The following is a 14,592-nucleotide window of genomic DNA, read 5'->3' on the forward strand; positions in this document are numbered from 1 at the left end:
GTGGGACTCGATTCGGGGTCTCCCGGATCACGCCCTGGGCCGAACGCAGCGCTAAACCGCTGAGCCACCCAGGCTGCCCCAGCCATAGCCTTCTAAACCATGTCTCTCATCTCCCTCTGAATCGGAGGAGAGGGAGGAATTATGAAATGTGCACTTAACAGAATACGACACAGCTTCAATACTATGAGGCAGAGCTGTTGGGCTAAAGTGGGACACTCTCCAGCACATCAATTTAATGGAAAAAAAAGGCAAAGTGGGATGATACATAGCACAACGCCTGCATAATTAAAAAAGACGTTCACGTATGTCAGCATGTGTATCAAAGAATCCTTGTGGTGGTGGCTCCTTTGCTGGGAGGAAGCAGGAAAGGAAATGGGAAGCTCACATACTTCTGTGACTTGGTTGCAAATTTTAAAAAAATGTATGTACAACTTGCTCTAAATATAAATGAATAGGGTCACCTGGGCAGTAGGACTAGGGGCCAATTTTGTTTTCCCTGCTGCCTTCAGGAGCAGCTCCGCTGAGGCAGTGGCCCTCCCCAGGCTCCCTCTCCCCAGGCTAGGAGGCAGTGGTCATCCTTGCAGCCTGGAAGGCACCTACCCTCTCTGCCCACTCTCCATCTACCTCAGAGGCCCTGCTTACATGGGACAGGACACTCCCTCCCTGCATCAACCCCTACAAAAGCACTCTGGACACCTTAAGAATCTGCTTTGTTCTCCCCTCACCTCCCTGTGAGCTTCTCATTTCTGCATCTACAATAAATGTGTGTGGCAGGAACAGAGAATGTATGGGTAACACTGACAAATATCAGTGTCAGCCCTGGAGCAACAGAAGCCAAGAACCCCAGAGTGAGAAGGTCCTGGGTGGAGTGACTCACATGCAGGACCAGCGTGCTGCGTGTCACCCGGTCCACAGGCTTGTAGAGCAGGGCTGCAGAGAGACGGGCAGGGTGAGAGGTGGCCACGCAGGGAGAAAGCAGCCCCAGACCACCCGCCTGCCTGTCCTTGCTGCAAACGCTGGAGTAGGGGGAGTGGCCCAATCCCCCCCGCCCCCCGGAACTACTCCACACCCAGTGACAAGGTCAAACCCTGAGCACCTACAGGGTTGGGCACATGGCTTTGAACTTCTGATCTGTGACATTAAATGCTGAGTCCAGAGCTATGGGTCAACCCAAGTTGACACCCCTCCCCTGGAGTTGGGCAGCCCACCAGCATCCTGGTGCAGATGGGCCAGCAAGGGTTCCAACCCTGGCAGGGTCTGGAGGGTCTCCTGGGGACAGACCAGCATGTCACTCACAACATCCATCCCTGTATAGTTTAGAGGCCTGATTCCGAGGATGCACTAACTCAGGTGCCGATTTAGCTCTTGGCTGTTTAAGTGTTTTCAGACACCTCAACTCCAGGAGCACAGGAGCCCTGGCCAGCTGTGGCAGCCCCCGCTTCTCCATGAGGATGGCGAGCCCTGTCCATCACAGGCGCAGATGCTTACACATCCTGACATACATCAGGAGCATTTCCTCATGTGACTCCCACAACTACTGTAAGACTCGCATTGTTACCTCATTTTATAGATGAGAGACTGAAACTCAGGAGCATGGTGAAGCTCTGCTACCAGAGTCAGAGTCTGCTGTTCTCTCTAAGTGTAACTATTCATGCCATCTTAATAACCAGAACTGAGGGGTGACCTGTCAGTCCTGATCCTGCTTTCTGCCCACAGTGAAGGGGCTGGACACATGGGCCTGGGAGCCTGGCAACTCTGGCTTTCCCCCTGCCTGGCCACTTAGGACCTATGTTCTAGCGGTGTTACTTTTGTTCTAAACCTGTTCTGTCATCTGAAAAAAAGGGAAAATAAAATCCTCCTAACAGGGCTGTTGGGGACAACATGATGACATTTTAAATGCCCAGCAGTGCCTGGTTTCCATGTGTTTGCCAACCCCTACCATCCTTCCTCGTTGCTACTGTTGGTGGAAAGCTGGTCCTGACCACATCCCTCCCCATCCCACCACACCCCGTGCTGCTTTTGCCAGGTCTCCACTCTCACTATTAGAAGTCTGGAGTGGCAAGGGTGCCAGAGGGTGACCCAACTGGCGGCTGTATTTGCTTTTCCAGCAAATGCCCCCTTGGCTCATGGCAGCTATCCCTCTAGGGAGCACGAGGAGGCCTCGGCACAGAGAACTCACTTTCCAAAGAGTTCTTGGTCGTCTGGTCCTTGGCATCTTTGTTGCTTCTGGCTTTCAGGTTCTACAAAGAGAAAAGCACATTTTCACATGGGACCACTGAGGCAGCGTTGATGTGGCAGGAAGTTCTGTGGCCAGACACACCTTCCACAGAAAACTCACCCTTCTCTCGCTGCAAAAAACCTTATATGAGGCAAGTCTTAGGGGTGTCCTGAACCAAAGCATGAAATACAGGTGGGCGGAACACAAGGCCTGCCCTGGGCACGTTGGTTTACCTGCGACTGTTGACATTTGGGGCCAGAAATTCTCTTACTGTGGAGGCCTGTCCTGTACACTGTGGGATACTGAGCAGCACTGCTGGCCTCTACCTCTGGGTGCAGCAGCACGTCCTCCCCCTGTTGTGACAATCCAAAATCTCCAGGCATTATTAAGATGTCTCCTAGAGACAAAATCACCCCTGGTCAAGAGCGCCTCTGACACACAGACTCCTATAAAAATGTGGCAAACTTCAGTGTCCTTCCTAAATGCATAGAACTGCTTTCTCAGAGAAGGTAAACAGTGTGCAAGGAAGCTAATGGGTTGGAAAAGCACTCACCTTTGGACATGGCCACAGCGAGACCCCCTCCACTGAGACCCACGCCAGGTTCCACCTGCACCCCACCCTCTTCTGACTTTGCAAATGTACAGGCATACCGTGGAGATATCGTGGGTTTTCTTCTGGACCAAGCCACGAAGCGACTATTGCAATGAGGCAAGCTCAGTGAGTTTTTTTGGTTTCCTAGTTATAAAAATTATGTTTATAATCTATTAAGTGTTCAATGGCATTATGTCTAAAAACAATGTACCTACTTTGATTAAAAAATACTCTAGTGCTAAAGAATGCGAACCATCATCTGAGCTTTCAGCGAGTCATAATCACTGACCATAGTTCATCACAAAAGACATAATAATGGAAAAGTTTAAAATGTTGCAAGAACTACCAAAATGTGACATAATGAGCAAATGCTTTTGGAAAAATGGCACCTTCAGACTTGCTCAACACAGCATTCCTACAAACCTTCAGTTTGTAAAAAAAAAAACAAAACCCCCCCCCCAAAAAACGCAGTATCTGCAAAGTGCAATAAAGGTGAGCCTGTAGTTTCTAACAAACAGGCACTATATCCCCAAAGGGAAGCAGAGATTTTTGGTGGGTAAGTCATGTTTTCACACAACTGCATCAAAGGCATCACTGATTGAGTCCAAGGTACCAAGAGAAAACAGGATATAAGATTCTGTGTACCTGAAATCATCTCCGGGAAGAAGCTATGGTTAATCCCATTACCAGACTGCTGACCAACAATAAGAAACAGCATGGGGTCCAAAAGGGGCTCAGAGATGGCTTTCTCAACCTCTCATGCTGTGGTAAACCTCTCACAACTTAAATCTGTGGTATTTTAAGCTCATTGGGGCCAAATGCACTTTGGTACCTCTCTTGAGAGTTTAATACCCCTCATAGTGATTACTCCTCCATACACCTGTCTCAGCAATTCCTGAGGGGTGCAGGGGATGAGAGGGGTGTGAGAGCTGAATATGAGTCTCTGCAAGTCAGCGTGGGCCTGGGAGGCAGCCCTCACACCACGTGCCTCTGGGCAGTACCATGCACACAAGCATGCAGAGGTAGGTTGAGAAATCCTGCCTCAAAGAATCTGGCTTAATCCCACACTTTTCAAATTTAACTTGGTCCCCAGAGGCCCTGTTCCCAGAATTCTCAAACATCTATCGTGTGGGAGCTGGCATTCCACAGAACCCAGCTTGGGCAACTCTGGCTTAAGTGGATGCTGCCCTAGCTCATTTTCAGGACTGGGAGGAGATGAGGGGCCACTGCTCCACTGCTCCCTGTCCTAGAGGTAACTGTCCTCCCCAAGCCTGAGCTGTGACCCCTGGAGTGCAACCTCTGCATGGCCTGCTGCTTCTGTTTCCTTTGGCTTCATTTTGCTCTGTCTGGGTGGTTCCAATTTCTCTGGGTCTCTTTTAAAAACATGGGTGGGGAACCAAAGCGGATGCTGCCTAGAAGGGACAAGCTTCATGGAGGGCCAGCTTTCAGCACGTCCCAAGACGCTGTCTCCCTCCCAGTATCCTTGCCTCAGCTCAGAGTCCCACTCGTGCATGGTCAGTGGGACCACATGACCCCTGGGTGGTAACTCACCATTGCTTCCTCCTTCCTCTATAGAAACCTGTGTGGGTGGACTTGAACTTGGCCCCCTCTAACTGTAGCATGCTCTTAAAGGATTAGATCTCTAATTTGTTAAGGTCACTCGGGATTTTGCACCAACATGCCAGCTGTTAGGGGTGGGGGGATGGTGGTTTGCTAAGTGAATGAGCTAAAGAAAGGTGTGGCCTAAATGTTCCAGGCAAAACAGAGCACACAGGGAGGGATGTCTGGAGCCAGCCCAGAACCCTGGGTGCAGGTGGCCTGTTACCAGCAGGCCAGGCAGGAAGTGGGCTCCGGAAGAACAGCCCGGCACCCATTACCACCATGAGAGACCATCAACACCCACGACACGCTACCTCTTGCGACAAATTACAAAATGGCACCAAGCCCCCAGAACAAAGCCAGGTATGATAGGGTGTAAGGGAGACCCCACTCATTCCCTTTTTCTAGTTTCCATTTATTTTTCTTATGCTAATTTCTCTCATGGAATCTTTCCACCCAGAACCCTTGTTTGGAGGAGGGAGGGCAAGTCGGAGCTCTGAGGAGCTGGAGGCATCACAAGCAATGACAGGCCCAGAAAGTGGGAAATGTGACCCAGCTGCACAGGGCAGAAGCAGGATGTGGCAGGCTACAGAAAGCCCTCGCTGGGAGCGTGGAGAGGTAGGTGCTGCAGGCTTGGTCTAGGGGCGGCACCCACCCCGATGACCTGCTCATCCTCTCTGTATCTGATGTGCTCTTTTGAGGCCCCTCATGCTAACATTCGGGCTCGAGGTTTCAGTGGTCCTGGAGCTCTAGGCTCCCACGTATAGACAGAAAGTGGCGATGCCAATTCCACACCCCGGCACTAGCTGTTTAGTTTGCCTGGCAAGCACGGTCCCCGGGGAGGCTAGAGAAGGAACAGTACAAACCACACCTCCCCAGCTGCTCTCTAGCAACCAGGTGCATAGTCAGCCTCAGGACTCTCATGACTAGACCTCCCAGAACTATGGACAATGCTTACTGCACAAAGACGGTGCAAGACAGCATCTGTCTGGGGCACTCAGCAGAGCCCCAGAACTAGGCCTCAGCCCTTGGGGTGGGAGGGCACTTGCAGGGCCGCTCCCTCCTGTGTCCCCCATACTGGGCTGACAGCCAACCCAGAAGTATCTGGAAAGAAAGTGGAGATTTACAACCAGAAGTTGGTTTGGTGCACCTTGTTCTCCTGGGTCACAGTGTGCCAACGACCAGCCCACGTTCCATCTGTGGGAGGTGGAGGGGTGCACCCGTCTGAACAGAGTCATGAGTACCTCAGAGATTTCTGCAAACTGAGAGTTGGCCTGACAGCACTTCTCCGCCGTTTCCATGGCGACGCCATAGTTGTCTACAAAGGCTCGGTACACACCCAGCTGGCTGGCCTGCAGGGAGGAAGGAAGAGAGTGTGGGACAGGTGCGGAACACGCGTCACTGCTCCACATCTTTCTGAGAAATGGGCTTCTGTGTCCAGCTCTGTAGAAATCCCAGGTGCAGCAGACAGCACAGACACCTCAGCTCTTCCTTGCAGTTGCCTCCCACCTGCTTCTCCTCCCCACGCATCGAGTATGTTCCCCTCTTCCAAGTGACATGTTGAGAAGTGACTCACAGCCCTGGGCAGGTAAGGGCTCCCTTCCATAGCTGCTTATTCCTCCCATCCTACTCATTTACACACTGCCACAGCAGTGGCTAAAACTCAAAGTTGTCAGTGAACGCAGACAAGAGCCTACATGGGGGGACGGAGTGGTACCTTCTCATTCTGGCTGAAGGAGACTATACACTAAGGAGGTCGGCCCCTGGGCTGTGGTGGCCACAGTGCTTCACTCTTGTCCGATCTCTCCAGAAACATAAGGAACATGCAATCTAGCTGCCACTGGGGGATGAGGGGCTCCCACTCTCTAGACATGAGCCGAGCCCAAACCTGGCAAGTGGGTCCAGGTATCACACTCCATACCTGGTGTGTGGGAGACCTGCTGGCTGTCAGCTGCAAGGCAGAAGTAATTTGTCTTTTGTCAAACCAAAGATATTAATAGAGGGTCTTTTCATATAATCTCCTGGTCAGATACCCAACTGAGTAACAATGATATGGATGTGTGTGTACACATACGCATGTGTGTATAAGCCACCACCACCTCTGGGCCCCAGGTCACCTTCAGAGGCAGCCAAGGGGAAACCAGTCCTCCTCTTGTACCAGTAAAGCCAGACCTAGGGAGGGTAATGGAGGACCCTGGTGACCAACTAGCCAAGACTTCCCATTATAGCCGACCAGCAGCTGGAAGCCTAAAGCTTTAGCTGATCCTAGAGTCTGTTCTGGGCTGAATGTAAATTTTATTTCTATGTGTTTGCATTTATATTGAATTTTGTATTTCTTCAGATGACAATGCCAAATGCTAGTAAGCTAGGTGCCCTTGGCACTTTCTGGTCTCTGGCTTTGCTCCCGGAGGGGCTGCATGGAGGCCCTGTGTGGCTCCTACTGCACTGAGCACCCTGACATGTTATTGCATCTCCAAACACTGATCGGTACAATGGTCAGACTCTGGAGCACTTTGTTTTCTCCCTCCTCTGCTGGTCATTGAGTGCCTACTTCCACAATGAAGCTCTGCTTCAGGCACTGTCACAGCTACAAATCACTCACTCAGACACAGTGGGGCCAGTGGCAGGAGAGATACACGATAAGTCAACAGACATGTAATATAGCAAATGTCTCAGAACAGAGCAGGGGTTAAAAGCTATGGTGCTGCTTCAGAGAATGTGGTCAGGAGCCCTGAGGGGACGTTACCGTTGACATGCATAACCTCGAAATTCCTATGGTGAAATCCTAACTCCTGGCACCTGAGAATGTGACTGTATTTAGAGACAGGATAAGAGGTGATGAGGTTAAAATGAAGTTGTTAGGGTGGGTCCTAATCCAGGATGATGGGTGCTTTTATAAGCGATAAAGACACTGACCAACAGGGGGACCCGTGTGAAGACACATGAAGACTGCGGCCATCTGCAAACCAAGGACAGAGGCCTCAGGACAGACCAACCCTGACGGCACTTTGATCCTGGGCTCTTCTAGCCTCCAGAACCGTGAGGAAATAGATTTCTGTGTTCAAGCCATCTGGATTGGCAGCCCTAGCAAACTGATGGGAGTTCCAAGAGAGGTGAACCCCTTCCATTCCTTCTCCTTTTCCCCAAGGAGCTCCCACTTTCCACGTGACTTTTGCATAGTGCCAAGCAATCTCATCTCATATGTTTAATCTGAAATGGAGCTGGACCAGTAATAGGATAAATGGAGATCATGTGCCTCCTGATACGAGGCACAGAGGAGGACACAATATCACTGCTGCGGCTTGTTTTGTTTTCACAGAAATGCAGAACTTGAGTCTATTCCTGAGAAAACATCAGACAAGCCCAATCTGGCTTGTACCCTTCAAGAAATGTCAAGGCGACAAGCAAAGGCCAAGGAACTGGTATAAACTGAAAAAACTAAAGAGATGTGAAAACCAAGTCCATCTTGTGCCCTCGGATTGGATCCTGAATCAGGGAATGAAAGTGCCTATAAAGAACATGATGGGGGAGTCTTTTTTAATGGTGCAGTCTGTTAAGCATCTGACTCTTGATTTCAGCTCAGGTCATGATCTCAGGGTGGTGAGATTGAGACCCATGTCAGGCTCTGCTTGAGAATCTGTCTCCCTCTGCCTCTCCCACTTGTACTTTCTTTTTTAAAAAATATTTTTAAGGTTTTATTTACTTATTAGAGAGAGAGAGAGAGAGAAAAAATATGAGCGGGGGAGGGGCAGAGAGAGAAGCAGATTCCCCACAAAGCAGGGAGCCAGATGCGGGACTCAATCTCAGGACCCTGGAATCACGACCCGAGCCAAAGGCAGATGCTTAACCAACTGAGCCACCCAGGTGCCCCCCAAAATAAATATTAAAGAAAACAAACCTGATGGCTAACTTGGGAGAAATTTGCATTTGTACTGTGTTTTAGGTAACAGCACCACACCACCGTGAAAGTTTCTGAATTTGATCACTGTACTATGGGGTTATGGAATACGTTGTCTTTGTTTTTAGCAAATACACAATGAACTATTTGGGGTAAAAGGGCAAAAGTACCTTCAATAATTATTCAGCACATTCACGTGCACACACACACATATATAAAAATGAGAGAGGAAAAGATAAAACAAATTTGGCAAAATGTTTCAACTGGTGGATCTGGCACATGGGAGTTCTCGGACTATTTCTGCACCTCTCTGGAACTTTGAAATGATTAGAAAGACAAAAAAAAGAGCCTGACAAAATTTCAGCCCGAGACAGACCCCTAAGCAGCGGCATTTAACCCATACATTCCCACAGGAAGGGGAGCCCAAGGCTTTCTGAGCTACCAGAAATCCCTGGGGAAGGGGAGGTGCTACGGCTGGGGCAGGGCATCACAGGCTCTTTTGGTCCTAAGACTCTCCTAGCTGGGGAGCCTGCTGAGGTGACACTGGGCTGACCCTGCTGTGCTGTCAGAATGGGACAGGGGAGCCCTAGCACCCAGCTCAGCGGCACCCATGAACATTCTTCACACAGTTCCTGGGGCATGACTTCCTGCTGTAGCCCCACCACCCCTCTCTCTAGTCCTGCTGCAATGTCTGACCCACAAAGCTAGTTCAAGGATACCGGGAAAACCAAAGGAAACCACCTCAATTCTGGGGTCCATCAGACTATGAAAATTTGTAAGAGAAGTCTCTGAGTGATGTTGGAATGTTATTTGGGGAAGAGTGTTGGGTGCAGTTTCTTTTCAACAATATGATTCTCCAGTTCTCAGGAAGGCTGCAGGCTGAGCCAAATCTACTAGGTTTAAACCTGCTGACACTTCACACAGGGAGAAATAGGGTAGGGAGCACTTCAAAGATGGGGGTTGCTGCACCAACACAGCCTCCTACTTTCTGGCCATAGAGAAAGGGGTCTCACATGGTGGGAATCTGAACAGAAAAGCAAAAAGTTTCATGTGTTTCTTGTGCTTTCGCTCCAGCCTGGGGTCCAAGGTGTCTTGTAGCCCAGGGTAGTGGAGAGAGAGGACTGCCAACAGGACGAAGGCCACACCTTGGAGTAGAACGCTCTAGCCCAGGCACAAGCCAAGGCAAGGACTGGGTCTGGGCCAGCTGGGTGTCTGGGCAGCTCAGGGGGCCATGCTCTGCATACCTAGAGGAGGCCTGTGACCTTGGGAGGGGGGACCAGCTCCACACTTTAGACCTGCTGGGGTGGGGGCCTCCTTTCCACACATATTGGAACCTCACACACTGGAAGACAGACATCGACCAGATAGCTCTCATTTGAGTTTTCTCCTTCCTCTTGCAGGTACCTTAACTGTTTCCTCCTTTTGGACAAGTTTTAGCTGGCCCACGCCTTGGTTAAATAAGCACTTTGAAAAAAAAAAAAAAAAAAGCACTTTGAGCCAATCCCCATCCCAGATGTGGCCTGGCCAGTGCCAAGGGGCCTGCCAACCCCCTTTATTTGACTGCTAAGTTTTACTGGTCCCGCTGACTTTTTTTTTTTTAAAGATTTTATTTATTTATTTGACAGAGAGAGGGAGAGAGAGCACATGCACAAGCACGGGGAGCAGTAGAAGGAGAGGGAGAAGTAGGCTCTTTGCTGAGCAGGGAGCCTAATGAAATGTAGAGCTCCACCCCAGGACCCCTGGGATCATGACCTGAGTTGAAGGCAGATGCTTCACGGACTTAGCCACCCAGGCACCCCATGGTCCTGCTGACTTTTTTAAAAGCCATATCCTTGGCTCCTCTGGGGTCCTGTGGTCAGCAAAGGGTCATAGAGGCCCCTTACCTGCCTTCTTGGTGGGCCCCTTTTGTCCCGATAAGTTGTTTCTGCCTCTGGGACCTGAACTGGGACCCACAGCCACCTCTGCCAAAAGGATTCCTGGTCAGTATGGGCTCAATAAACCCTTTCAGAAATTCTTTCTGTCATCCAGCATCACTTGTCCTTCAGTTTTATGGCCCAAGAAGGCAGAAGGAAAAGCACTCTTTTTGGAAAGAAGCCAATATTACACTCCCAGCAAGTGGCCCAGAGTTCCTCAGTCTTCTCACTTCCACAGTGGCTGGGGCAGGACCTGCCTTACAGGGCTGCCTCAGCTCAGGTGAGATGGGCACCTGTAGGCTCTCCTGTGCCCCACTACTCAGGAGCCAGGCAGCCTCACATTGCGAGGCTGTGCCTCAGTCTATGCTCTGCAGGAACAAACCACCTGCCCTGCATTTCTCCAACCTGTCTGTAAGAACCAGCTGTGATTCCTACAAGGCATGAGTGTCACTGTCAAAGTCATCATTAAATATGGCTGCAGGTTGTGAAAAAAAGCTGCTGGGAGGAGCTAAGGGCCACATAATGCCTTATTTTCCCACTTCTCTCTGCCAGGGCCCTCCTTCAGGTTTTTTTTTTCTTTCTTTCTTTCTTTTTTTTAGATTTTGTTTATTCATGAAAGACACAGAGACAGAGGCAGAGGCAGAAGCAGGCTCCTCACAAAGAACCTGATGTGGGACTCAATCCCTGAACGGGGATCACACTCTGAACCGAAGGCAGATGCTCAACCACTGAGGCACCCAAGCACTCCCACTCCTTCAGGCTTTAGGAGCACTTTCCCCACTACCTTGATTTTTACTGACCATGTCTCTCCACCCCACACGACTTAAAAAAAAAATTCTCCAGGGGCGGCTGGCTGGCTCAGTCAGTACAGCATGCGACTCTTGATCTCGGGGTCATGAGTTCAAGCCCCATGTTAGGTGTGGAGCCTACTTAAAATAAGGGCTCCACATCCCAGAGCCTTTGACAACACACGCCCACAGAGCAAGGGAGAGGCTGGATCCCTGCAGAGCCGCAAGCTCCTGGGAGACTGCCGTGTACCTGTTCCAAGTCACTCACCAGCTTCTGGAAGAGATCACCCACTCGCTGCTGGTGACTCCACTGCTGTACTCGGGGGAAGAGCCCATCATAGAACTCCTTGTGGATCTCATAGAGCTCAGGCACTTTGAAGAAGATGGTCTCGATCTGCTGGCTTGTCAGCACCGGCTGAGAGGTGGTGGCAGCAGCCTTCAAAGGTTTCATGGGCTGGAAGAGAGCACAGGTGAGGCAGCACAGGTGACAGGTGAGAGTGGCACTGGAGAGAGGGTTGCTGTTTTTCAGGTACATGGTATGACCACAGAAAATCAGTTATGTGACATCTGTGCTTTTCTTTTTAAATTCCATTAAAAATAAAAATTTAAAGCCAGCTTGGTTTGGCACCTGTCTTATGCTAGTATCCACTATGCCAAGGGGAGGTCCAGCTTCTACAGAGGTGGAATGACCCTCCAGAGAGGGCGGGCTGCTTTCTGACTGCTGTCCTGGGACCTGGGACCTGTCAGCAGAGTGCCCCTGCCCTGCTCAGCCCCCTACCCTCTCCTCACCAGCAGCAGTGCCTCCAGGTGGCTCAGGTAAGTCTCTTCGCTAGCCAGGATTCCAGACAGGACCCATTTCCTCATCTCCATGCCTTTTTCCAAGTCCAACTCACTCTGTAGGAGAAAGAGACAAAGGTCAGACCTGGGGGTTGGCTCCTGAGGTGGCCCCTCTCAGAGAGGAAGGCCTGCTTATCAACCTGAGGCCAAGCCTCTGAGGGAAGGCTCCGTGTAGAAATAAAGGGAGACACAGGAGCCTCATCAAGTCAACCACTTGCTCATAGACACTGCAAATTCTGGAGGGTCGTCCAGCAAAGCTGAGGGCCACCCTTGGTCTTGCCAATGGGAAATGGGCAGTGTGCAGCTGAGCAGTCAGGGCAAGGCCCCCTGGTTCATGGCACTTTGTTATAGGTGCCCAGCAAACGAACACAAATGCTGATGTCAAAGGCAATGAAATCTATGTGTGATTTCCTGGTTACACCCCCCATGTGCTCCCTGACCACCAGTGAGGGAATCAGTATCAGAGACTGGCTATGCCCATGACCCACCCATGTGCTGACGGGCCCCATCATAACCCACGGAAAGTGATGTAACACTCTTGCCCATGCTACTGGTTTCCCACCTGTGGCTGAACAGGAACAACCATACAGCTCTGTGGCAGCTCTTGGGCATAGAACCAGAGCACTGGCCCTGTGGTCCACTCTGCCAAAGCACTCAGGGGAGATCACTGATCTGGGGCAGGCTCCTGGCTCTTGGCACTGCTGACATCTAGGGCTCGAGGATTCTCCCCGGATGCTGGGGGGACTTGGGTGTTGAGCAGCATTTCTGGTCTCCATCCAAAAGATGCCAGAAGCAACACTCCCCTCCCAACCCTGGCTGGGACAGCCACAAATGTCTGCAGATATTGCTACATGTCCTCTGGGGTCAAATTATGCCTACGTGAGAACCACTGGGTTCCAGAAAGGCCTGGCCCTCAGGCTAGTTCAGGTCTCACAGTGTCTCTATAGCACCCAGAATCAGGACTCCAGCATGGCCCTTCTGTGTGCTTCCCATCCTGCTGGCCCTTGCCACTTCCCTGGACTGGGAGAAAGGAGCTACCCTGGTGCAAATGGGTGGCTCAGCAAGAAGCACCCAGAGCCAGGAGGTGGGGGACAGGGCCACAGAGTCAGGCCTGCCCACTGAACACCTGGCAACTGAGTCTCAGGCAACTGCCCTCCTGCCCGGAGCATCAGTTGCCTGGGTATAAACTGGGGAAGGAAGGCTCAATCCCTGGGTCCCACCTGCTTCTGCTTTCTGGGTCCCTGGGGCTTGTACCACATCCTCACTGCCCACTGGGACCATCCAAAAAGTCTTCCTGAACCACTACTTTGTTCTGGGAATCTCTCAGTGTGCATGAGCCAGGGGCATGCATATGCTTGTATGTGTGTGCATGCCCAAGTGTGTATGTGTACTCGTGTGTGTGTAGGGGGCAGCTGCCATGATCATGGCTAAGCATCACTCCAGAGAAAGCACACTCAGGTCCCACCCCACACAGACACGACCCCCCACCCCCCGGCCCACCCCAGGGCACAATGGGCAGCGGCTCCACAGGCAGAAACCTCCAGGACATGCTGTGCCTGACCTGGAAACTTCCTGTGCCAGCTCAGTACCTGGAACACATAGGTGCTCCATGAAGATATAATGAATAAACAAACCAATGAATGGATCTAGGATGCTTGGCTGGGCCCTATTTTTGGCTGTATCTTTGTGAGGTTCTGAGGTCCCTTTCTGGAACCCTTGTCTGTTTGACAAGCAGGTGCCAAGATCCACAACTGTCAGCCCATTCCACAGTCAGCAAATCTGCGGTGCACAGTGCACAGACATGCAGGGTAGGGGCCACTGACACCTCGTCTCATCTGAGCTCACCGAGGTCACACCATGAATGGTGGCAGTGTGTTGGAGGAGCACCTCTCAGCTGCCCCTGAACGTGCTTCCCACTGTGTCCAGGTGCCATCTGTGCCTCAAGCAAGGGCAGATGTAAAGGTGAAGGGCACAGCAGGCTCCTTGAGCAGCAGTGGCCACCCACCCAGTCCTACTGTGTCCGAAGAACAATCCCGCTACTGTGAGCACTGGCGCGGGGGGGTGGTGGTGGGGGGGCGCGGGGGGGGGGGGCACACGGCGAGCCCCACCCAGCACGAGATACCGGTACTCACGTGGGTGGCAGTGCGTCTCATTCCCACCCACACAATTTGGAAAGCTGGGAGGAAAAAGAGCGCAGGCAGGATGGCGCCAACTCCAGCTCTCACTGTTTCGAAGGGCACGGCCAGCTCAGGGGACCGTCTGGCCCGGGGAATGTGCCAGGCTCGGGAGAAGACACGGGTGTGGATACCTCTCTGTGGACCAGTGCTCGTCTCCCCGAGCCCCAGAATGGTGCTGGAGGCTGGGGGCAGACAGGGACGGCTCAGAAGCCAGCCAACGGCACCTTGAAGGAGAGGGCGCGAAAGAAATGCAGACGATGAGGGAACAAAGGGCAGGGCCGGGGCCAGGGTTATTTATAGCTCTGCCTTGTGCACGTGCCAGTTCTGGAAAGGGCATGTGAGTCCAGTCAGGACCGGGACGGCAGGGAGATCCTGGTGGAGAGGAAGCCAGAGGAGAAGGGCGACTGGAAAGAGAAGCGGCCAGCTGGAAGGCAGGCCTCTCACCTCTGCTGGGGAGGGAGGAAGCCACACTGACCTGAGGCTGCAAGAGCGGATAAAAACAAACTGGACATGACAAAGGGGAAAAGGCCGACAAAGAGACCCAGGTGAACAGAACTGCCACCAGGCCCC

At 51.7% G+C, this 14,592-nt stretch overlaps 1 protein-coding gene across 1 annotated transcript in view; it reads right to left on the reverse strand.

Annotated features, from left to right (window-relative positions):
* Window positions 1–14,592, reverse strand: part of BCR (BCR activator of RhoGEF and GTPase) — a 124,287-nt gene that overhangs the window by 41,488 nt on the left and 68,207 nt on the right. The window contains exons 4-8 of the mRNA XM_041728634.1: window positions 11,798–11,902; window positions 11,277–11,462; window positions 5,654–5,761; window positions 2,180–2,240; window positions 878–930 (exon numbers count right to left, since the gene is read on the reverse strand). Coding sequence (XP_041584568.1) covers window positions 878–930; window positions 2,180–2,240; window positions 5,654–5,761; window positions 11,277–11,462; window positions 11,798–11,902 — 513 coding nt within the window. The remainder of the gene's footprint in view (window positions 1–877; window positions 931–2,179; window positions 2,241–5,653; window positions 5,762–11,276; window positions 11,463–11,797; window positions 11,903–14,592) is intronic.

The sequence above is a fragment of the Vulpes lagopus genome, chromosome 14, assembly GCF_018345385.1.
Source record: "Vulpes lagopus strain Blue_001 chromosome 14, ASM1834538v1, whole genome shotgun sequence".
Taxonomy (NCBI): Eukaryota; Metazoa; Chordata; class Mammalia; order Carnivora; family Canidae; genus Vulpes; species Vulpes lagopus.